The sequence below is a fragment of the Panicum virgatum genome, chromosome 9N, assembly GCF_016808335.1.
Source record: "Panicum virgatum strain AP13 chromosome 9N, P.virgatum_v5, whole genome shotgun sequence".
Classification (NCBI taxonomy): Eukaryota; Viridiplantae; Streptophyta; class Magnoliopsida; order Poales; family Poaceae; genus Panicum; species Panicum virgatum.
Window position 1 is genome coordinate 43,900,452 of NC_053153.1, and position 24,286 is coordinate 43,924,737.

A 24,286-nucleotide genomic window follows, 5' to 3' on the forward strand; every position below is an offset into this window, starting at 1 on the left:
ACAGTACCATAATACTTTCACACACCGCTGAACATATTAGCGCAATGCAGTCCTGACTTGAACAGGAATGCTTCTAAAATATTCTTGCACTCCGATCTACTCTGCTAATCAACCGGCAAGCACTGACCATTTTTTAGGATGAACTTCCAGATCTTCTCAAATATACAGATTGTAACTAGCGATGATAATGGTATTCTGTTATCCATAAAAAAAAACACTCCTAAAATGCCCTCCTACAGCACCCTAGCAATTCCACAGGAAACTAAGTTATTCGGGATGGTGGAGGTCGCTGTACTGAAAAATTCACCACAGAGAATTGTTTCCAAAGTGCTACCAATATTGCTGAGAGTCACCACTTCCTGCTTCACCTCATGCACAAATTTTTTTGGTAGTCAAATATGTTGAGGGGAATCTCACACATGTCAAATACCAATGAACGAACAATATTATTGACCCCATCAAAGTTTTCTTTTAAAAGTTGAGCGTAGTGCTCCATTGTAAGATTATTTTGTGTTTTTTTTAGGTCATTGTGGATTTGTGCATGTCTATGTTGGACTCAGTTGGGCTTTTATTAGGAAATGACCCTAGCTCATCTCAAGTGCTGTCATGTGGTTGAAATAACCTTTTTTGAGCATGAACAAGTTATCCAAAAAAGTTGAAAAACTCTATAGATTGCGGCACAAACAAACTTTTTTGAGGATCCGCTGATCCCCACCCGTGCAGTGCAGCACCAGATGCGGCAGGGTCCACCTCACTCCCACTCGCCGATGTTGCCGCCACCATGGCCATCGCTGTCTCTGTCTCTCCCTCTCAGCCTGTGCCACGCTTCAAAGCCCTGCACGCCAATGAAAGGAGCCTGCACCCTCCTCCTGCACCAAACTCAGCAAGGCAGCATGGTACGGCTCCCTCCCATGTCTCGTGCCGCTGCCGCGGCCTTCTTGCTCCTTGTCACGCTCGCCGCCTCCATCGCGCCGTCGTTGGAGGCGTCGTCCGCGGGCGCCAGTGAATCCTCCGTCCTGCTCGCCTTCTTCGCCTCCTTGCCGCCGGCCTCCCGGCGCCTCCTCCGGCCGTCGTGGAAGGCCACCAACATCACCACCAGCAGGGACCGCGGCCGCGGCGTCGCGTCGATCCACTGCGCGTTCCGCGGCGTTGAGTGCTCTGCTGCCGGCGCCGTCGCTGCAGTCAACCTCTCCGGAGCGGGGCTGATCGGCGCGCTCGCGGTGTCAGCGCCCCGGCTCTGCGCGCTCCCGGCGCTAGCCACGCTTGACCTCAGCCGGAACCGATTCACAGGCCCCGTTCCCACTGCGCTCGCCGCGTGCTCCAGGGTCACCACGCTCCACCTCGGCTGGAACAACCTCACCGGCGCGGTCCCGCCGGAGTTCCTCTCCTTGAGCCAGCTCCGGAAGATCGACCTCAGCGACAACTTACTCACCGGGAACATCTCCTCCGCGCCCTCTGTCTCGCCGGTTCTCGAGTACGTCGACCTCAGCGTCAATGCCATCTCCGGTGTCATACCGCCAGAGCTCGCTTCGCTCCCGGCGCTTAGCTACCTGGACCTGAGCTGCAACAATCTTTCCGGGCCAATGCCAGAGTTCCCGGCGCGGTGCCAGCTCGTCTACCTCAGCCTCTACAGCAACCAGCTCGCCGGCGAGCTTCCCCGGAGCCTCGCCAACTGCGGCAACCTCACCACCTTCTACCTATCCAACAATGGGATAGGCGGCAAGGTGCCAGATTTCTTTGCATCCTTCCCGAATTTGCAGGTGCTTTACCTTAACGACAACAGGTTCCTCGGGGAGCTGCCAGAGAGCATAGGTGAGCTTGCAAGTCTGGAAGAACTGGTGGTGTCGAATAACGGGTTCACGGGAACTGTACCAGATGCAATTGGGAAGTGTCAGTCACTGACGATGCTCTACTTGGACGGCAACAACTTCACAGGCTCAATTCCGGTGTTCGTAGGCAATTTTAGCAGATTACAGATGTTCTCTGTCGCTCACAATGGCATTTCTGGAAGAATTGTACCAGAAATTATGAAGTGCCAGGAGTTGGTTGAGCTCCAGCTCCAGAACAACAGCCTCTCCGGGACAATACCACCGGAGATTGGCAAGCTTAGCCAACTGCAGAGGCTTTATCTCCACACGAATAACCTTAGCGGTGAGGTGCCCACAGAGATCACTCAAATAAGGAAGCTACGAGAGATCTCCTTTTTCAGCAATAAGTTCTCCGGCGTGCTGCCACAGGCCCTGGGGTTGAACACAACACTTGGACTTGTTCAGGTCGACCTCACTGGCAACCGCTTCCATGGGGAAATTCCACCTGGCCTTTGTACTGGAGGTCAGCTCAGTGTTCTTGATCTTGGAGGCAACCAGTTCAATGGAAGCTTCCCCATTGAAATTGTTAAATGTGAGTCTCTCTGGAGGTTCATTCTGAAGAACAACCAAATCAGTGGGAACATACCTGCAAATATGGGCACAAACAAAGGACTGTCATACGTGGACGTTAGTGGCAATCTGCTCGAAGGTATGATACCGGGTGTGATTGGTTCATGGCACAATCTGACAATGCTAGATTTCTCCAATAACCACTTCACAGGACCAATACCCCATGAGTTTGGTGTTTTAAGCAAGCTTGAAACTCTACGCATGTCATCAAACAGGCTTACAGGACAGATACCACTTGAATTAGGTAATTGCAAGCATCTTCTCCATTTGGATCTTGGATATAACCTTCTCAGTGGAAGTATACCTGCAGAAATCACAACACTTGGTAGCCTACAAAATCTTCTACTTGGCACAAACAACCTCACTGAAATGATACCTGATTCCTTCACTGCAACACAGAGTCTAATTGAGCTGCAGCTTGGTGAAAATTGTTTGGAAGGGGCAATCCCTATTAGCCTCGGCAACCTTCAGCACCTGTCCAAAGCTCTTAACATTAGCCACAACAGATTGACCAGCCAAATTCCAAGTAGCCTAGGCAAGCTTCAAGATTTGGAAGTGCTTGACTTGTCCAAGAACTCATTATCCGGCTCAATCCCATCACAACTGAGCAACATGGTCTCACTTTTGGTTGTGAACATTTCATTCAATGAGCTCTCTGGTCAGCTCCCTGGTAGCTGGGCTAAGCTAGCAGCAAGGTCACCTGATGGCTTTTTAGGCAATCCTCGATTGTGCTTGCAGTCTGATTGTGCTCATCCCCACAAGAATCAACCTGGGAAATTACAATACAGGAACAAAAGAATTATTGTGGCATTGCTAATGTCAACTCTTGCCGTCATGATTGCTATCTTGTGTGTTATTTACTACATTGTGAAGAGGTCACAAGGCTTATCAGAAAGTCGTGGCTCTGTCCGTAGCATGGACACAACAGAGGAATTGCCAGAAGACCTGACCTATGAAGATATCCTTCGGGCAACAGACAACTGGAGTGAGAAATATGTCATTGGAAGAGGCCGGCACGGCACAGTCTACCGGACAGAGTGTAAGCTCGGAAAGCAGTGGGCTGTAAAGACCGTCGATCTATCCCAATACAAATTCCCCATTGAGATGAAGATCCTGAACACGGTGAAGCACCGGAACATCATAAGGATGGATGGCTATTGCATCCGTGGAAGCATTGGCCTTATCTTATGTGAATATATGCCTGAGGGGACACTCTTTGACCTACTGCATCAAAGGAAGCCTCAAGTCTCCCTTGACTGGATGACACGGCATCAGATTGCCCTTGGTATAGCACAAGGCCTCTCATATCTGCACCATGACTGTGTACCCATGATTGTTCATAGGGATGTTAAATCAAGCAACATACTGATGGATGCCGAGCTAGTTCCCAAGCTTTCAGACTTTGGCATGGGAAAAATTGTCCATGATGAAGATGCTGATGCAACAGTTTCTGTTGTTGTTGGTACCCTTGGCTACATTGCTCCAGGTAACTACTTTAAATTTATGTTTGTTTGATCACACCACTGCTGTGCTTAGAAAAACTTCAGGGTTAACATGTTCTCTACTATGTACCCAGAGCATGGATACTCTACAAGATTAACCGAGAAGAGCGATGTCTACAGCTATGGAGTAGTACTACTTGAGCTTTTATGCAGGAAGATGCCTGTGGATCCTTCATTTGGAGATGGTGTTGACATTGCAACATGGGTGAGAACAAAACTGAAGCAAGCATATCACAGCAGGATCATAAGCCTCATGGATGAGGAAATCATGTATTGGCCTGAATATGAGCAAGAAATGGCTCTGGACTTGCTGGATCTTGCAGTTTCATGCACGCAGGTGGCTTGCCAGTCTAGGCCTTCCATGAGAGAGGCGGTGAACATGTTGATGAAAATACAAAAATGAGTATGTGGAGAAGTTTCCAGCAGTGTTATGACATGCTTGTCTTTCGATGGAATTGTACAGTTCGGCAACTTTACACTCCACAGCCTAGACAATGTAAGCCAAAACAATGGTCCCTGCCTCACTGGTCATTCAGAATAAGTTTCGCTGTATTTCACTCTTTACAAGAGTTGCAGCTTAAATTGGGTCCTTTTCTTGCTGGCGATAAAAATCTATTAGTCATTGAAGAAGGAAGGGTGTAACATGTATTGGAGCATATAGTGGCATAAAGAAAATTATGTATACATTTGTGTAAAGGTTGGTCATATTTGGTCTACCCTCTTAAATGAAGCATAGCGGTCCACTATTTGAGTAACAAATAGTGGTTTTGTGCTCTACTGTGAAGTTTTATATAGTTGAAGTTACAGAACTTTGTTCCTGATCCTTTCCACCTCTGCACTATAACATTTTCATGATATGAATTCTTTACTTTTCAGACGCCAGACGTGTGTTTAGTTCAAGGCACTAGCTACTCTGTGTCTCTATCTGCAAGAACCAGAGCTAATACCTCACTCTAAAGACTTTAGCTGACTGGTTGACCAATTAAACTACTGAAGCAGTCCTACCGTCCTAAATAAGAGGAAAGGTTCCTTTCTTATTATGACATGTTGGAGCATTTTGAAACATCGAAAATACTTTTTTTTCCCTCTTCAGCATGTGAGTAAACTCTGTTCCTTCAAAATAGAAAAGGTAAAATCGGTTCTGACAATGTCCAAATTACCAGCACTTTAAGAAAAAAGAATGTTCAGCAAGATGATTTAGTTTTATTTATTTCTTTTTTGTTTGTTTCTCTAGTGCATTCTGCTTATCTGAGTTGCAGCCTACAGGCCGAAGAAAACTTAACAGATCTTTAGCTATGAGGCAAAATATATAAGCGACAGAGTACTACAAAATATCCAAAATTATTTAGATTGACTTACCAAATTAGAAGTTTGGCCAGTTACTGAAATGAGGATGCACCCTATACTGACGGTAAAAAGATTTTTTTTTCTGACGTGGATCTACTTTAACTGGGCTGACATCAACTTTTGCTGCTCTATTTGCGTGAGCCGCCTTTCTAATTATTAGTACCATGATATAGAATGAGACCGATGTAGGGTAAGAGAGAGAGAGAGTTAGTGATGTATGGTTCGGCAGCCACTGTACACTGACCTCTCTCTACTCCCACTGGGCGTATGCGCTTGCATTTATATAAGTAGCGTTAGTGATGTATGGTTCTGTGCATATATCTATTGCTGAGTGTAATGTTGTTTTATCGTGTGTGGGCAAATTTGATGTCACGAACGCCATCAGGATTTGATGAATCGCAGAAAGATTCTGGTAGGCTGTACCTGGGCCTTTCTGTTTTGGGCCGTGCGACTCCATGATGACGAGGCGTGAAAGACTGAAAGAGCACAACGTATTGGGGAAACTCCGTATTTGATTCTGTTAATTTTATAAATATGGGGACATCCCGATCAAACCGTTTTGTTTTCCATATTGTAATATTGGTTCCGACCGTTTTTTATCGTTTTCATCCCTACTAAAAAACGATGCAGGCAATCTACAGACTGAATTTAGTCAATGCACAATATATTACTCCTAGAATAAATAAAAGAGATGCAGATTAACTTAACGAAATTGGGATCGTTCTGTATGGTTACGGAAAGTGAATCTTAATTAAGCTGCATCCAAAAAAGGATACAGAATAAACAATTTGGGTTATTACATCTCAATGGAACAAATACCAGAGACGGGAAATGTACTTGTGAAATATGTATGCCACTAAACCCACCCTAACCTCTTAAGTAACTTAAGAAATCATTAGCCGGGATTGAACATGCAAAAACCTGAAAAACATGAGGGCCTGGGCTGTGAAGACTTTCAGTTCTAGGGCCACTGTTGGGGGAACCAGGCTGACGAAGAGGTCCTTCTATCAATTGTCTGATATCATGGTTTATTTCTCATAGTATTTTCAGGACAGCTTTATGATGATAATATTAAAAAGCATGAAGGGTTGATGGAACTCTTCCCATGAAGGAAGCAAGCGGTCCCGGGATCGATACATCTGGCATAGCGAAAGACTTTGGTAGGTATTTGCTGCTCCTCTCCAGAGGGAGCGCAATGGACAAAGGGCCCGTTCCAGACCTGAGGAGCCTAGTTGATTGGAAAGGGAATCGCGTGGTCTATTGTAAGTCTCTTGTGTAAGATGGCATGTTGAGTTTGCCTTCCTTGAGGCATGTACAGTACCATTTGTACCTCAGAATATTTCGAGGAATGTAGTAGTTGTAGGGGCATAACTTATCTAGGAGGGTTTCATTCCCGTATAAATCGAGGGGTACAGTGGCCGTTGTAAAGGCATTTTTTCATATACTAAATACACATCATTCTCCACTCCTTCGATCTGAACTCTGTTGGATTTGATACCCAAATTCCCAACAAGTGTCAAATATTTCTTACATTCACCTGAGGTTAATTAGATCTAACGAAAATGGATGGTGTACATTTATTTCTGAGTAAGTACTAAGCAGTTGGAGTTGGAGAGTTGCTATGTATCTATCGGAATGAGAAGACTGAACAGAGTAGAAGAGAAAAAATTAAATGAAGAGTAACCGCCGTCTAGTCCTGGAAACTGCGATGGCCATCAAAACAGGCTCCCCCTTCAAACATATATCTATCAGTACGAGACGACGGAATGTGGTTCCACCTTGAAAACAGGCTTCATTGGATGTTCCTCTAGTTGGCTCTGCAAGTGTTGCTTCACTTTGTCATCATAGGATCCGCTAAGTGAGACTTCGCTGACATTGCCTAGTTGCTGCTTCAACCCAGAAAACTTCAAGGATGACACATTACAGCAGCTGATCTTCAGAACCTCGAGCCTAGGCATTACCTGAGGCACAGTAGTATTGAGCCCTGCTGGCAGTGCCTGAGGCTCAAACTTAAGCCCAGGCATTACCGGAGGTTCAAATGTAACAGCTTCTAACCTGGAGTTGCAAGTAATCTCGAGGACCTGGAGTTGGACAAAGACTCCCCTGAACCGGAGCTCTCCATATTGAAACTCCTTGGAAGAAAGACATAAAGTATTCAAGCTTGTTAAATACGTGAGAAGAACCACCTCATCTTGCGTTATCATGTCCATCTGTAACTTCAATTTTCTGAGATCCGGCAGCAGCTTGATCCATGCAGGCAACTTGTCTACATGTCCGTACAGCTTTAGGCTATGTAGTTTCTTTGGAAGCAATGAAATGGCATCCAAACAACCAGCTTGATTCTTGTCAAGCCACACTGACAAGGATGTCAAATGAGCATGAACCGATGAGATGACAGAACACAACTCCTGGCAGTTTTCCCTTTTGATGCCAGACACTCCAAGCTTGCGCAATTGCCTAAGGTTCTTAAGCTCTTCCAGAATAGCCCGCCCACTTGCAATACTCACGTCGATGACACTGATGTTGTGTAAGGCCGTCATTTTCCCCATCCCTCGAGGCAGCTCAATGCCACCATTACGAGAGCCAGGAAGATGCCGGCCTCGGCTTGTCCAGAACTTCGGTAGCCGAAGCTGTGACACCAGAGTAGAAGCACGTGGCTTGCTCATCGACGATGACGCTGACGCTGCTTCCGGTGGTGGTGGTGGTGCTGGTGCTGATGCTGGTGCTGGTGGATGGCTTGCAACAGTGCTGGAGTCATCATCCATTGGTACAGCAGTACCTGCACGAATGTGCTGGAGCTTCTGTAGATTAGTGATGCTTGCTGGAATCTTGACTATGGAGGTGTGCCTGATGTCCAGAGTCTGGAGCAGCCTTAGGGTACCAAAGGAATCCGGCAGACGAGTGATCTCTTCGAGTCCTCTGAGAGAGAGGAACTTGAGGCGTGGCAGCTGCTTGACCATCAGTTCAACGTCACCATCTGTTACGGATGAAGCGTCCTCCAGATCCAGCACCCGGAGTAGCCTCATCTGGCCAGAGATGAAGAATGGCTCCCATTCTCCAAAAACCGTTAGTGAACGCAGATGTGAGAAGTCAATGCTGTCATACACAATCCTGTCTCTGTCCCAGGTACTCCCTATGGTGAGATGCCGTCCGGTGCGCTGCGAGTTCAAACTGCAATGGCCCTCCAGCGCAAAGACAAGGTTCTCATCCATGGACCGTGAGATGATGTACTCACGGAAGAAACCATTGACTTTGTACAAGGGAATCCTTGTGAAATAGGACAGCCTTGTCGTCGTTCCTGGCACCTGGATCATGTTTAGCTTGCAGAGCTCGGCAAAGGACTTCTCCCCATCCTCATCAGCGGTCATCTCTCGGGTGTCCATGGAGTAGCCTTCTGCGACCCACCGCCGCACCAAACGCCTCCGCCGAATTTTGTGGTTTACAGGGAAGATGGACAGATAGAAGATGCATGGCTTGATCGAATCTGGGCAGGTGTCGAAGTAGGAATGCACCCAGGAAAACAGATTCCTTAATCTGCCAAATGCTGGGAGGGTCTCCAACGCCTGCATAAAATAATCATTGTTGAATCTCCAGCCAGAGGCGAAGACGTCAGCCACAGAAATTATCACTTTGGGAAGTCCGCCGCATTTGTATAGGACAGATTTTACTTCTTCAATCACGGCGGGGCTTGGGTCCGAGGGCCAGAAACTCTGATGCCGCTTTGATGCCTGTCATAAAATGGATTTAAGGATAGGCATTAATATAGATGAAATAACAATTATATTATAATCACCACATTTGGTTGTTTCAACTGCAGACTACAAGATGCACCACTCTAATAAGAGCAAAAGAAGCGTATGATCATTTGACCACTGCGTGTTTACAAATTATAAAAGTTATAGTTAAAAGCAATATTTCTTAGAAATCTGATACAAAGATATCTCTGTAATAGTCACTACTGGAACCTGAGCCTATGCTGAGTGTTTTTTTTGTTTGCCGAGTGTTTTATCTTGGGCACTCCGCAAAAAAGCTTATTTACCAAGTGTAGTAAAAATACACACGGCAAAACAAATACTCTCGGCAAATAGTTTATTTGCCATGTGTTTTTTTATACTCGGCAAATAGTTTATTTGCCGGGTGTTTTTTTTTCACACTCAACAAAGAAAGAAAAAAAGTGAAACATTTTGCCGTGTGTCAGATCTGGGCACTAGGCAAAGCCCTTCCCCCATCCGAATAAGACCGGCCAGCCTCTCCCTCTCTCCCTCCCCGCAATCTCTCTCTCTCCGTTATTTCTCTCCCGCTCCCGCACTCTCTCTCTCTCCTATCTCTCTCCCTCCCTCACCTCTCTCCCTCCCTCACTTCATGGCCGGCCCCGACGGCGACCACCAGCACCGGCCGACGGGGGCCACCAGCGGCGACAGTGGCGTGTGCGGATCCAGCCCCGTCGCGGGCGGATCCGACCCCGGCGAGGGCGGATCCATCCGCAGCGGGCGGCGGAACGGGCGGATCTGGCGGCGGCCTCCTCCCCTCCCTCCATGGCCACGGCGAGCGGCGGATCCCGGCGGCACGGGCGGATCCGCGGTGGCGTCCCCTGTCCCTCCATGGCCACGACGAGCGGCGGATCCCGGCGAAGCGGGCGGATCCGGCGGTGGTGGCGTCCTCCCCTCCCTCCAGATGCGGCGGCGGACGTGGTGGTGGCAGCGGCGGACGTGGTGGTGATTGCGGCGGACCACTTTTTTTTTTTGTTTCTTCTGAAAAATGTTTGCCGAGTGCCAGTTTGAAACACAGCGTACACTTTACCGAGTGCACGACAAAAAGCACTCGGCAAAGAGCAGTTTGCCGATGCAAGTTTGCAGTGCGGCCTTTGCCGAGGGTTGCGCTTGGCAAACTGTTTGCCGTGGGTTTTCTGGGCTTCGCCGAGTGCTTCAAAATAGGTGATTCCGGTAGTGAGTGTTTTTGAATGATATGTTGAGAAGATTACAAAGTTTATACTCCAAGCACTCGGACCTGATTTTTCGGCTCACGCTGCGCTGTTGAAATGCATGACGGCTTTTGGGCAGCTTCTCTAATGAAGCACGTTTGAGTTACACAGTTTTGTATGCTGAGCCAATGAGTGAAGCCGGTTTATAAGTCCTACCAAATGGGTACTAAGTTTTGTAAACTCTAGGAGCCTGGAAAGGGGTCCCCGTGTTAGGACCTTAGCAATGTGGAAATTTGTTTTAAGTTTGGTATCCCCGATTCTTCCACAACGTGAAAAATGCAAAAGGCTAGTGCACATGTAAGTGATGAGTCCACGGATTACACATATATAACTAATGAAGTTTTACTTCAGCTCCAAAGACAAACCACCACTTATGTAGCCGTTCTGCCCGAAAACACAATCAACACTATACAAATGCCAAATTAGCAATGAGTTCTTTTACGGTACTCCATACTACTCTACACTAATGTCTAAAAAGGACTAGTATAAAAAGATCATACAGTTAAGATTAATTGTATGCTACAGTTTATCTAATGTCTCATAGACATCAATTTATAAACTCTACATAGTTATATAAGTGCTGCTGGTCATAGAATATATTGACACTAAGTATAGGAAAATGCCTAGCAGTTATCCATAAAGTTCAATCGATGAGTTAGGTATGTTCTCAAAGCAGATCCGCAATCCACCACGCTGGATCCATCTAGATTTCATTGGTTTTCTATTCTTCATCTCCCTTAAATATTTCATATCCTATGTAGATATATTATTCCATGCCTCATGTCATGAACAGACCAGCAATAGATGGAACGGCATTGAGTTTGCTATGTTGGCCATTTCTGCTGAATGTCCAGGTAGTTCCAAATCAGATAGATCAAAATGAGTAGCATAAAGGAGCCCTGGCCACTCTAAGATATATGTATTACATGTGAACAATAGGCAGGAGCCGGTTTGAATAATGATGTCTAACGGGTTCCTTATCAACTTGCTTCTCTTTCGATAATTTTGATGAGCCAGACAACGAAAGTCCTTTGGAGCCTCAACTGTAGGAATTGGGCTCATCATGACCATCTGAAGAGCTCCTACTTGATGAGGAACAATTTAGATATAATTCTGAGCCTATATATAATTGATTAGCTTATGTCTATAGAACGAATGAGATGGCTAAGAGACAACTGAGGACATCTGGATGGATCCAGACACAATCTGGCAAATTATGCCTTCTACTCTTTAACTCAATGTTTGGTCTTTGGCCAACATGCTTGAAATTTTGCTAATTAAGAGTATTATGGAAACACCAACAATTATAATGGCTTTTAAATTCGATGACTTATATTGTTTACAACAGACGATGCTGAATTCAAGCTACCAAAGCAGCTCCTAAATGCCTACAGGAAAATAACTTTGCTTTTAGGGGTTATTTTTCTAGAGTGTGGTGAAGTAGCGAACCTATTGCTACCTTGAGAGGTTAGTGCTGATATAGACTATTTTATTGACATTGACCTTCCTATAGGCATAAATATATAATGGTGTACCATGAAAGTATCATTGTCATGTAGAGTTAAAAAAATAAACTATATGTAGTCTTCTGACTTATGCATATATTTGAAACTTGGATATTTGGATAAACAAGTAAAGTGAAAACTGTTATGTTCATCTACGTGATTGTAGATGCCTATGAAAATTGTAATACATGTTCATCGATGAAAATTTTGTGGCATTTTATTAGTTGTTTCCAATGGAGGATGGACAACGCCAAATCCTTGTTTGCTCCAGGATGCCTCGAGGAACAAAGCTGACCGGTGTGTGTCTTCCCACCAACCGTGACCTATGCCTTACTAATTACTAATGTATAGTCTTTCCCAGACCATGGGTGATGCTGGAGTGACGGGTATGCACTCATTTCTTTTGACATGCCACAAGTGATATGTCCTTATTGGCGACTCCCTCCGTCCTGGAATATAGAGCATTCTAGGATTTCTAAGACAGATTAAGCAGGATAGCAAATGACCCATATAACCCTAGTTAAAGAAGGCTTGGTTGTTAATGCACACAAGTAACAAAGAGATTCATTAACTCCACTTGCTCACCAGGGGAAACGATTGGGCAAAAATAAAGTCTCCCACCATGTGACTGACTAGGAAATAATAGAGCTATTAATAAATGAGTTTAATTACTACCTAGGAATTCTAGAATGCCTTATATTTGAGTACAAATTTTGAATGCTAGAATGCCCTATATTCCAAGACGGAGAGAGTATACCCGTAACCAAAGAAGGTTATCACCCATCATTGTTGACCTTTTTTTTAATATACTGTTCTGAAACCATCTGTTGTGACATGAACATAAACAGTATATGCAAATGTACATACATGTACAGTTTGTGTTTGATTTATCTCATTTAGTCATTTTCTATGATACAAGTCCTGTTTGGATCCACGTGGCTGGTGGCTAAACTTTAGCAAGGACCTGTTTGGATCTCTTACTAATATTTAACCATTGTTTTACCTACCACCCAGCTAAACTTTAGCAGGCTAGCTGGGTGCTCACAGCGACCCAGCTAAACTTTAGTTGGATGGATCCAATAGGACCTAACATGGGCATGCATGGAAAAGCTTTATATAGAAGTGCATCCCACTTCTCCTCAAAAAGTACTGTAGCATTTATGTAGAGAACTCACTATAAAAATTAATAAATATGGCCATATGAGTGAACTTACCCTTCTTTTGAAGAGTTCAACAGCGTCATCAATTTCTAGACCTTGGATACTCCACCGAAATTTTGAACAGTATGTGGCGACACTTTGTTTATTTGCAATGACAATAACAAGGCTCCGACTATCATGTTCAAAGGAAAAGGCAGCATTTATCAAGTCCCACTCTTCGGTGGACTGCAGACCGTCGATAACAATGAGACAATCATTCTGACGTAGAAGCTCACGGCAATCTTGAATTGGGTCTTTGATTCTCTGCATGCTATCATGTTGGAGAGATCCCGAGTGAAAATCTAAGAGTAAGCTCCATGAGAAATCCCTTAAATTGAATGGATGGGATACATCCACCCAACCAAACTTTTTAAAAATTCTGCGTTGATCAGTGACTTGCTTGTTGTACACATATTTGACAATAAATGATTTGCCAACACCAGCAATCCCATACACGGAACGTACCCCTCGACCGCGGACATCAGAGAGGGACCTTATATCTGCCTGGGGACCAACAACTTCATATTTCTGTAACCATTTCTTTGCAGTTTCAGTCTTGATGGCTCTCTCCACATCCTCGTCCATACTCTGAAACAGGAATTTGTTAGTGTGTTTGATTCATACAAACGCCTTTTTTCAACAAAATCCGTACGGCTTGCTTGAGTTCCAGGACAATGATCAATAATGTTACTAGAATTGTACAGAAAATAGGTTGATCTTGCATTTATATTTACTTTCAGCTTAGCTACTCTTCACTCTTCTGAGACATCTTATTTCTTAATCACTAGAAAAATACCGCGCCCTTGGCGCGCTATATGAACCCGTCACTGGCACATATCTTTGAGATTATGGAGAGGTTGGCATGGTATTGCCGCAATTAAAATGGTAATTAGAAAGTTGTGTAATTGTATAATATAAAACATGGTAAGATGGTTGAAAGATGTCTCCACTGTTTCAGATAAATAGAGTGTAGCATAGTTAAGTTTTGCATATTACAATCTTGAAGGCACTAACATTGAAAGGGCACTTTGTGCATATACAGACTTTATCCCATCTGGTAGCAAAAGAGGCTTAGTTCACAAAAGTACATTCAAAGAGCACATCGTGCATAATATATACAGACTTTATCCCATCTGGTTGCAAAAGAATGGCAGAATGGCAGAATGGCAAAACTGCCATACATGGAATAGGAATATTAAGAACTAATATTTTTCTTTTAAATATACATCAATAAGCAAGTACTCCATCTCGTCAACCATACTTGTAAAATTAAAATTCTGTTGACGTCATTTGCAGAATAGAATTGGAATGGTGATAAGGGGTAAGCTACCTTTATATTGAAGTAGCTATATGTCAGGCTAGGCATTTTGTCAAACAATTTGAAGGCAGTGGAGGCAACGTTGGTTACAAATGACCTTGCGTGTGCTTGCAAGCCGCGAGCAGCTGGCTCGGCTCTTGCTCCTTGCGTGGGCTTGCAAGTTGCTTGCAGCAAGCAGGCTCGGCGCCGCACGCGGCGGCCGCGCCGCTGCCACCGCAGGTGGAATACGAAACAGCGGCGTGCGCCAGAGAGGGGAGCAGGGCGCTACTTGGGAGCCACGGAGGGAACCGGCGCAGGCCGGTGGGATCCATCGATGGCCGGCGCAGGTCGGAGGCGGGGGCCGGAGGGTGCTGGGCAGCGGCGGGTGCTGGCCGCGCGGGGCGGGGGGGGGGGGGGGTGGCGGCCTTGCGCGGGCGGCGGGCTCGTTCCTGCCAACCGCCGAAGGTCGGTGCGGAGGGCGACGGCGGCTGCCGAAGTAGAACAGAGACTGTTGTCTCTTGGCTACTACTCCGTATATCAGAGTATCATAGAAAAAAGGCAAAATTTGCTCTGGGACACCGTTAGAACGTGATCATTGCTAGAAGACACCATCAGCAATATCTTAATTGATTTAATTCTAAAACAACAGGAAATGACAATTGTGCTCCGCTGCTTTATCTTCTCCCCCATGGGTACCCTCCTCCGGCAGAACCATTCCCCTGGCCGCTCCTCCGATTCTTCACGGCGATCCATGAACCCCTCCCCGACCGCTCCTGGCTGCTCCTCCGCATAGATGTTGCCGGGGATGCGGACGACGACCACAGCTACCTGCTCGTGTGCCGCGACCAGGAGGTCACCTGGGGCCACTCGGATCCGTGCGCGGCGCTATCGTGGCCGCGGACGACTTCGGCGAGATGCACCTGCTCGACCCCGTAACCGGCGTGCGCAGTCCTCTCCCGCCCGTCACCATGCTTCTGGTCGTCGCCCGCGTCGAGGGCCTCTAGGTCCACCTCCGCGGCGGCGTCGCCCCGTGGACACCATGGTCGCGGTGCTCTACGGGAGCACGGTGCTGCTGGCGTACGTGCTGTCCGTCGCAGCCGCGCACCTCCTCCTCTCCGCTGGCCGAATGGGACAGGGCGCTCTGTGTGCTGCTCAAGTCCCCCGCGCCCCCGCGGTGTCGCCGTTGTCCTCGCCCATGAAGTCCGCCTTGCTGCCACCGGCGCCCGAGCGTGACGTGGAGCGCAGCTTCCTGGTGGAGTCCCCCCGCGGCGAGTTGATGCAGGTGGAGCTGCTGCTCCCCGTGGTGGTGGCAGGCTGTTGAGCCCGTGCTCGGCAACCGGCTTCGGCGGGCGGTGGAAGGCCATCCTGTTGTGCTGTTCGACCTGACGGCTCCGGCGACCCAGGCTGAGGCCATAGTGGCAGCGGGCGGCGAGCTGACGGATGTGCGGGAGCTGCTTGCCAGGCTACAGATTGGGCACGCGGAGGCGAAGCGCCGGGCGGTGGACGGGTGGCTTGACGCTCTGCGCGAGAACGCGGAGAGCGTGCTGTCAGCGCTCGGCCACCCTGGTGCAGCTGCTCACGGCGACGGTGCCCAAGGTCAGGGAGAAGGCGGCGACTGTCCTCTGCTTGCTCGCCGAGTCCGGCATTCCGGAGGAGGAAGAAACACATGGGAGGAGCGGGGGCATAATTGTCATTTCTTGTTGCTCTACAATTAGATCAATTAAGATATTGCTGGTTGTGTCCTACGGCAAATGAATGAAGTTGAATGATGTCTTTCAGCAAAGGTCGGATTTTTTAGTGGTTTCTAGCAAAGTCCACATTCTAACGGTGTCCTACGGCAAATTTTGCCTAGAAACAATGCTGAAGAAGTCATTCAACGTTTCATACCTGATGATGGCAGGTGCCTTGGATTTACTGGGATGGCTGGTTTGGAGGCCTTTTCTTACAGGAGCTTTTTTACCCTCCGCGTGTGAACGGGTGCTCTTGATTTTAACTTTTTTTGAACTTGAAAAGTCACTGCCCTTGGTGACGTACTATAGAAGCGCTGGAGCCTATCGAGAAAGCTCCAGAGGGGACCAATCCCATCGCGCTTTGTTTCGTGACTGTGTGTTATTTACCGTTCCTTTACTGATCGACAGTTGGTGAAAAAGAAGCTTACGTGGAGCTAGTGGCCTTCGAGAGAATGCATCAAGTTTAAAAAAAGTTTACGTGGAGTTAGTGGCCTTCGAGAGAATGCACCAGGTTTAGATTATAAGATAAGATTTAGAACTGCAAATTATTTAAAATTCTTTGCTTTTTTTTTGGTGGGTGCGGGTTGGCTATAAAATTGAAACAAGTGAGTTGTTAGATGATGATTAGTGGTTAGTAAATGCCAATAAAAAGTGTTTAGAGGAAGATAATTGAAGTGCTTGAAAACTGGCGGCAAAATGTTAGTCACTTAAAAATTGGAGCCTATTTATCTTGAAAAATTGCTAAAGAGAGAATTTCCAGTAATTTGTTGATTGCATTTGTTACGCAAGCCCTTAGTATCATTTCCAAAACTGAGGGTTTGGAGACCAATGCCCAGAAGGGTAATATGAATGAGAGCTAAGCATGGTGCTGGTCCAACAAATATTAATAATTTATTTTGCTGGATTACAAAGGTGGCCAAGAACAAATTGTTTAGCGGAATATATATTTCCAGTGGATTTTATAATATATAACCATAGAAATGGAATATTGGTGTGTATTGTGCTATGTAGCCATCTGATGATGATGTGTCTTTCTTTATAACCCCGAGAACAAATAAACGCCTTGATTTTCAAATTTTGTAATTGTTTAACATTTCTTAAAAATTGTTAGGTTATAATATAATTATGGAAAAACAAAAATATAATAATTTAATGTGCTATTAAAATGTCTCATGCATTTTATGCCATTGCACATTTTGTTTTGGTGGAAAATGAATTTGTTTTGTTTAAATCAATACACAAAAAAATCAATGCCAACAAGATGGCCCAAATGATGCGCCAGAATGCATTGGCTATTGCTATTCAACATATGGTTATAATTCTGACCGACGGCAATAAGCCCTCCAAAACTACTGCAGCCAAACTACCATCCTCTTTTGAAAAAAAAAGCAGATTGATACTTAGGAAAACCATTTGCACGATAAAAACCAATGTTTCTCTTATTTTGCAGATTGATGCTTAATTAGTATCTAAAATATTAATTTTTTAACTAAACAAACATAGAATATTTTGAGTTAGGACAAACTCATCACTACTACGTAAACAATTTTTTTGAATAGAGTATCACCGTCGGTTCAAACAAAAACCGATGGTGATAGGTCGAACTCATTTCACTACTAGTTCGTACGTAATACAAACGGTTGGTGAACCAATGGTGATAACAAGGACAATTTTCACCGTCTTGTTGTGCTAGGCCCGGTGGTGAAAACCAATCTATTCACATGAAAAAAAATATGTAACCTTTCCATAGGATGTCGGAAGAAGTCAAACTTTATCTCAAAATTGTAGAGCTCGTTATAGTTGACAACTTTTACATTTCAAAACGATGCCCAAACAGTTGATACAAGTTTTCAAACCCTATCAAACAACCAAAGCTGAAAACAAAGTCAACATCAAAGTTGTAATACTCGACGAGATTTACAACTTTGTAGTACTGAACTTTTTTCATTTAGATAGTTCTGATGTCCAAATATTAAATATAAGGTTCAAAATAGTTATTATGAAAGGGCAGTATCTTTTCACTGTTCACAAATTGGCTGTGCGGTATAGTGGTTTTCAAAGTGTTGCGTGACTCATGAGATGAGGGGTTCAATTACCCAGAATGCACTCTTTGTATATTACATCAATACATCGAAAAATAGTGGTTGTTTTATCACCACTGGTTTATGGCTCATATGGAGGTTTTTATGTATTTTGACCGCCAGTTATCATCGCTGACCTTTCACTAACAGCCCCATATAAACCGGCAATGGTAAGCCTTTTGTAGTAGTGTATGATCCCTATAGACAGAGGGACTAGAAGAGGAGTACAAGATAAGCATCCTCCCCAAGCATCTAACACGGCAACAAAATGATGCCAATAAAGCAATCACTTGAGATGGCTTGCTATCTAAGCACCTGCAAAGATGCTCTTGCATATAGGGATGAAAGTGGTAATCTGAACTGTTAGAACAAATTTAATATTTTAAAATAGATATGTATAAAATTGGATGGTGATCATTTCGTATATTATCAAGCACATTATTACAAATAAGAATAAAATTTTGCATAAATTATTTTATGCATTATTTGCTCCCTACAACAAAAAAAAGTGAAAAAAATACCGAATTTGTTTCCGAATCCATACCGAATTTTATATCTATCATTTGAGAAAATATAGGATGAATTTGAGGTTTACCTTTTATAAATCTTTACAAGCTCAATGCTCAAAACAAGAATACAAATTTGTATACAAGATTCTATATCCTATTTATTCGCAATCAAAGAAAAACGACCAAAAAACTGATTACCGAATAATTACCGTTTCCGACCGTTTTCAACCCTATTTGCATATGGTGACCTAGAGTAGCACTTGTATATTAGTACTTGACGGCATGCTCTTTCTATTCTAAGCACCAAACCATATGCACCAAAGTAATGGCAAGGTACAACATTGAAAATAGTATTAGCTTATTTAATTTTGACATTCAAGATATATACTCCCATAGCATTATACAACTGATTATTAATTATGCTAGCATAAAAAGGTCAAATATATGTCTTGTAGATCATGTTAACGTTGAGAATGAAAGAAGAGATCAAGGAGTAAAACTTGTGCATAAATTTTTATGGACGATGTTCAGAACATACCTCATTGAAGAAGATACGGACAGAATGGTCGTCGGCGGAGAACTGCTGCAGCTCAAATACTCGCTCTGGTTGTCCGACACACAATCTTGCGAGTTCTAGCTGCTGGGTGTGCACAATGATGCAACTACTATTGTCCTCGTCAGGCAGTAATTCCCTGACAGCCTTCCAGTCATCCATGCTGGACAGATCTTCCAGGAAGACAAGGTATCTCCGATTGCTCAGCACTTGCTTCACGAACTCGATGAGTATGCCTTCCGTACCCATCATCATACCATTCAGTTTCAAGAAATCTACATCATTCCCATGTTGTGGACAGTAGTTTTTGTACAATTGTTTCAGCAAGCTTCGGATGAACTTTTGGCGATTGAAGGGATGCATCAGCTTAACCCTAGCACGGCACATGAAAGCTCTGCACATTTCAGGGTCTTCATTACAGGTATTCTTCATGATGGATTCCACCCTAAGATTGCCTACTGGTCCAAACACAGAAATCACTTGAAGGGGAAGAGCATGGTATTTCTTGTTGATCAACTCGACGAGACCTCTTGGGCTGCCACGCTTCTTCTGGGAATTATGAAATACGATTGTCAAATTTTATATTATGTAAATCATGCTCATGTTGAAAATGACAAAAATAAGAAAATGAATGGATAGTTTGCGTAAAAGTTATTAATGATGTTCTGAGCATACCTCATTGAAGAAGACACAAACAGAATGATCAGCTGAGAACTGCTCCAGCTCCAAAACTCGGTGCGATTGTCCAACACATAAGCTTGCAACTTCAAGTTGTTGGGTATGCACCACAATGCAGCTACCATTCTTCATGTCTGGTAGGTAGGCCCTAACAGCTTCCCAGTCAACCGCGCTGGATACATCTTCCAGGAAGACTAGGTACCTCTGACCACTCACTTGCTTCATAAACTCCTCAATGAGTGTGACTTCTGTAGCAATCATCAAATCTATCGGTTTGAGGAAATCTATGGTGCTTCCTTGTTGCGAACTAGAGTTTGCATAAAATTGAGCCAGCAAGCTCCGGATGAACTCATGGAGATTGAAGGGATTCATCAGCTTCACCCAAGCACGGCACGTGAAATTTGTGCAGATTTCTGGGTTATCACAGGTCTTCTTGATGATGGATGCTACCCCAAGATCACCTGTTGCTCCCCACAATGAGATGACTTGAAGTGGAAGCACATTCTCTATCTTGCTTATCAACTCGATGAGGTCTCCTGGGCTGCTATGCTTCTTGGCGTCCCTTGCCTCGATAAGGATGCCCACTGCTGTTGCATCAGCTATGGCCTGCCGATCAGTCTTCTCGGTGGGCTTGGAGTGAGAGTCACCGATGTGCATGTAGCGCTCATTCCTCTGGCCCATGGCTTCGACCCTGGACTTCAGCAACTCCATAGCAGTGACTGCATCGTCCAGGGCCGCAGCCGGTTTGGCCGCGACCATGCAGGATGGGAGCAGGCGGCGCCACCATTGGGACTTCATATCAATGAGGACAACTGACTCAATGCTGTCCTCCACATCTAAGGCCATGTTGCGGACCTGCCTGACCATGGTCCTCACCATTTCATCGGTGGCGCGCTCCTTGGAGGCATTCAAGAAAGAATGCATCATCTCGAACTCGTCGGATATAAGCATCAGGTCACGCTGCATATTCTTCTTGAGCTTCTCCTCCTCCTCAATCGCTGACTTGGCAGCGGTGAGGGTTCCTTGCACCGCTGACTTGGCCAACCCAAGCACAAGGTCCGCCATTGCAGCTCTCTCAGTCTCAGTCTCTCCTCCTCCTTTGGTTGTTTGTTGTTGCTGGAATGGGAAGAACAGCTTTCAAGTAGAGCTGCTGTGGCTAATTTGACGAATTACTCAAAGTGTGAAATTGTCAGAGGTAGGAGCATGCAATTTATAGAAATTTCTGGAGGAATAGGTCGAACAATTGAAGCGAGGAACATTTTGGGGTTTTTCTAGGCGCACAAGCTAAGTAACCGATAAGCACTCAAGGTAGTTCTGGGCTTCTGGTAATATGCACACAAGACAAGCAAAGGATCTCATGGTTCCTTTTGCAATGGCCGGAAGCAAGGAAGCGACACTTGCTAATGCTAGGAACTTTCCAAGGTGTGCCAAAGTGAAAGGGCAGACAATCCCATCCATACGAAACTTGCTTCTATCGAGGAGTGGAGGCAAAGAACATAGCCCTTTCTTCTATCGAAGAGTGGAAGCTATTCACTCGTAGAAAACGCTAGCTCAAGGGTATTTCTCTTGGAAGTGTACATAAGCATAGTTTAGCCTGGTGTATATTCCCATGTTTCTCGAACAGAATCCGAACTTCATCCATAAATAGCCTTTTTAGTACTCTCTCCGTTCATATTGCTGTAATGAAAAATTCACCACCGAGAATTGTTTCCAAAGTGCTACCAATATTGCTGAGAGTCACCACTTCCTGCTTCACCTCATGCACAAATCGTACAATCTTTTTGGTGGTCAAATATTTTGAGGTGAATCTCACACATGTCAAAACACTGACTATACATGGAAACACTGAAAACCGCCTTCTGGAGGATCAGCACCGCCTTCTGCCAAAGTGCACCTGGACGGGAGCCAGGGCAGGTTCGGCCCCACCTTGGCGCCCCTGGCCACCGCCTTTCTTCGTGTGACTGCCTGGTGGGCCATGATGTTTGTACATCGGTGCCGAGGTCCAGTTGGTCGGTTTGGTCTGTCAGGTGGGCCTCTTTTGCATGTGTTACGCAGGACGCGATCTTCTGCGACTTTGTCTGCGTATTCTTCGTATTTTCTTCTTATTCCGGACTTGTGCTCCTGAAAATATAAATCGTCGAAAATAACTGTGGAGCTAGGTTAGTGATATAAATATGCGAGTAAGAGGTATGGTTTTCCTTCTTTTATGAGTATAGTTGACGGTCATATTTCGCACTTAACGACCGTCAACAACACCCCCAAGCTAGCCTTTTGCTCGTCCCGAGCAAAACAAGTCGCTCGTTGTTGATCAGGAGTTGCTACGATGTTGAATTTCTAACTCATACTTAGGCACAACCATATGCTTCTTACCTTGATTTTGAATAAGTTGGCCTTTGTTCTTACCTCTTACCTTACTCCTGTGGAGCTTATAGCTTCACCTCATCTTTGGCGGTTGAGAATCAGAACGGTATCATAGAGTCCTCATTTTTCTTTCTCTTTAGCTCAACCGTCAATCCAGAGGTTTTGTAAAGTTTTTCAAAAGAAATTTATAAAGTTCCTCGGATGATCTCTCAGATCGCTCAATGTGTATAATTCCTTACCAAGGCTTTTTATTATGCCTTTCTTCTTCAACCTATCTATAATGGCTGTTTTTGTGGAGATAGGCTTGGAGGATTGAAGGCATACTTGCTTCTCATATTTTGCTAAGTCAAAGACCGGATCCAAAGGAGAAACAAAGTCATAAACTTTAATCAAGATGTGCAAGTGTGTGGATATTTTTGGTGGATGGTATATGAACTCCTTTGTATGAACCATCTCTCTTTTTCTTTTCTTATTGGATAAGGGGCTATGTCGGATTGCTATTCCGGCTAGTACGCCAGGGGTGTACCTGACGGTAGAGTTTCAGGATGGGGATCTCAGGACCAAGAGCTCGATGGTAACACAAAGACGCAGGGACTTAGACAAGTTCGAGCTGCGATACGCGAAAAGAAGGGTCTCTCTATGGGTCTTCCTATGCCTCCTTTATATAGACTAGGAGTCGTAGGGGTACAAGGAATGATATACTCGGGTTATTTTACAAGGAAGGAGGTCGGTTAAGATCCCTAGATATCCGGGCTTCCAACTGGAGCCTCTCATCCTGATCCACTGGAGATCCTTTCCGCGCACAGCCGAGTTCTGCACGCCGTGTAGTCGTAGCCGAGTCACCGAGCAGGGTAGTCTTCCAGGTTCGGAGACCCCACTCGGCAGGGAGGTACATAGATCTATCTCCGTCAAGTCCCTGAGCGCCGGAGGGCCGAGTCGAATTTGTGATGCCGAACGAAGTCCTTCGGTGCTCTTTATAAGCGTTCGTCGTTATTGCAGATCCAGAACGGGATGCGTCCCTAGGCGCACCCATTGGGTGTAGCCCCCGAGCCTCGAAAGGTTTCGAAGAAGCATTTTGAGGGTCAAAGAACTGATCTATAACTCCTGTCTGTTCGAATGCCTGAGCATCCAGCCAACGTTCCTGTTACGCCAATCCCCTGAGGGTACCAGCCTTTATCCACCTCAAGATAGCTGTAGTGATCGAACCCGACTCGGTTACCCCGACCCTAAAGCCCTGGGTTAAGTTGCTGAGACTTTCCGAGTAGTTCCAACGTCTAGGGCCTGAGGCCCTGGTCGAGTCACAGAGACTCGCCGGGTTGTATATGGCGCCCAGCCCCCAAGCAGGGTCGCTGGCGGAGTCACGAAGATGCGCCGAGTGGTCACGGCATCCGGGCCCTGAGGTCTTCGCTGGGTCGCGGAGACACACCGGGTCGTAGATGGCGCCCAGCCCCCGAGTAGGGTCGCTGGCGGAGTCACGGAGACGCGCCGAGGAGTCACAGCATCTGGGCCCTGAGGCCCTGGCTGGGTCACGGAGACACGCCGGGTCGTAGATGGCGCCCAGCCCTTGAGCAGGGTCGCTGGCGGAGTCACGGAGACGCGTCGAGGAGTCACGGTGTCCGGGCCTTGAGGCCCTGGCTAGGTCACGGAGACATGCTGGGTCATAGATGGCGCTAGCCCCCGAGCAGGGTCGCTGGCGGAGTCACAGAGACACGTCGAGTAGTCACGGCGTACGGGCCCTGTGGCCCTGGCTGGGTCACGGAGACACGGCGGGTTGTTTCCAGGAATATTCGGAGCATATTCACATTATGGTGCAAATCCAACCGTTATTTCTTCTGCACGGATATGGCACACCTGACAATGGAGCGGGGCTGTCAGAGGCAACAGTAAAAAGAAAGTTACCGTTTATCCCGCTTTATCCGCCGTAAGATTGCCAGCCCGATCTGATCCGGCCATTGATTTCGGATCTGCCCGTTGTAGGTCTCCGATATTTAAACAGGGGAGGCGGCACAAAGTGGCCACCCTGTTCCCGAGCACTCCAGAGCTTTCCGCCGCCTTGCCGACTCGATGAGTCTCAAGAGCTCTCGGCTTTTTTCTTCCTCGCGATT

The 24,286-nt window shown here is 45.8% G+C and overlaps 2 protein-coding genes across 3 annotated transcripts; one reads left to right on the plus strand and one right to left on the minus strand.

Moving 5' to 3' along the window:
• Window positions 1-853: 853 nt before the first annotated feature.
• Window positions 854-5,156, plus strand: LOC120691989 (leucine-rich repeat receptor-like protein kinase PEPR1). Of its 2 annotated transcripts, XR_005682439.1 has the most exons (3): window positions 854-3,924; window positions 4,015-4,436; window positions 4,817-5,156. XR_005682439.1 is itself a non-coding variant. In XM_039975204.1 (2 exons), exons 1-2 carry the CDS (start codon window positions 894-896, stop codon window positions 4,341-4,343), a joined length of 3,360 nt encoding a protein of 1,119 aa, XP_039831138.1. In that variant the 5' UTR covers window positions 854-893; the 3' UTR covers window positions 4,344-4,717. The 2 variants fall into 2 exon arrangements, 1 of the variants encoding a protein (XP_039831138.1); XM_039975204.1 differs by lacking the exon at window positions 4,817-5,156 and having other exon boundaries at window positions 4,015-4,717.
• Window positions 5,157-6,708: 1,552 nt separating this feature from the next.
• On the minus strand, window positions 6,709-21,045 carry LOC120692326. The gene is made up of 4 exons (XM_039975595.1): window positions 19,818-21,045; window positions 19,128-19,691; window positions 12,988-13,560; window positions 6,709-9,015 (listed from the first exon to the last, which is right to left on the minus strand). The coding sequence occupies exons 1-4, from the start codon at window positions 20,883-20,885 to the stop codon at window positions 7,036-7,038; spliced, it is 4,185 nt and encodes a 1,394-aa protein (XP_039831529.1). The 5' UTR covers window positions 20,886-21,045; the 3' UTR covers window positions 6,709-7,035.
• Window positions 21,046-24,286: the final 3,241 nt, after the last annotated feature.

Coding starts and splice junctions, on each gene's coding strand:
- LOC120691989 (XM_039975204.1), top strand. CDS start 894: ATGGTACGGCTCCCTCCCATGTCTCGTGCCGCTGCCGCGGCCTTCTTG. Junction 3,925..4,014: donor CCTTGGCTACATTGCTCCAG/GTAACTACTTTA, acceptor CTATGTACCCAG/AGCATGGATACTCTACAAGA.
- LOC120692326 (XM_039975595.1), bottom strand. CDS start 20,885: ATGGCGGACCTTGTGCTTGGGTTGGCCAAGTCAGCGGTGCAAGGAACC. Junction 19,692..19,817: donor TTTGTGTCTTCTTCAATGAG/GTATGCTCAGAA, acceptor CATAATTCCCAG/AAGAAGCGTGGCAGCCCAAG. Junction 9,016..12,987: donor TTGAACTCTTCAAAAGAAGG/GTAAGTTCACTC, acceptor ATTTTATGACAG/GCATCAAAGCGGCATCAGAG.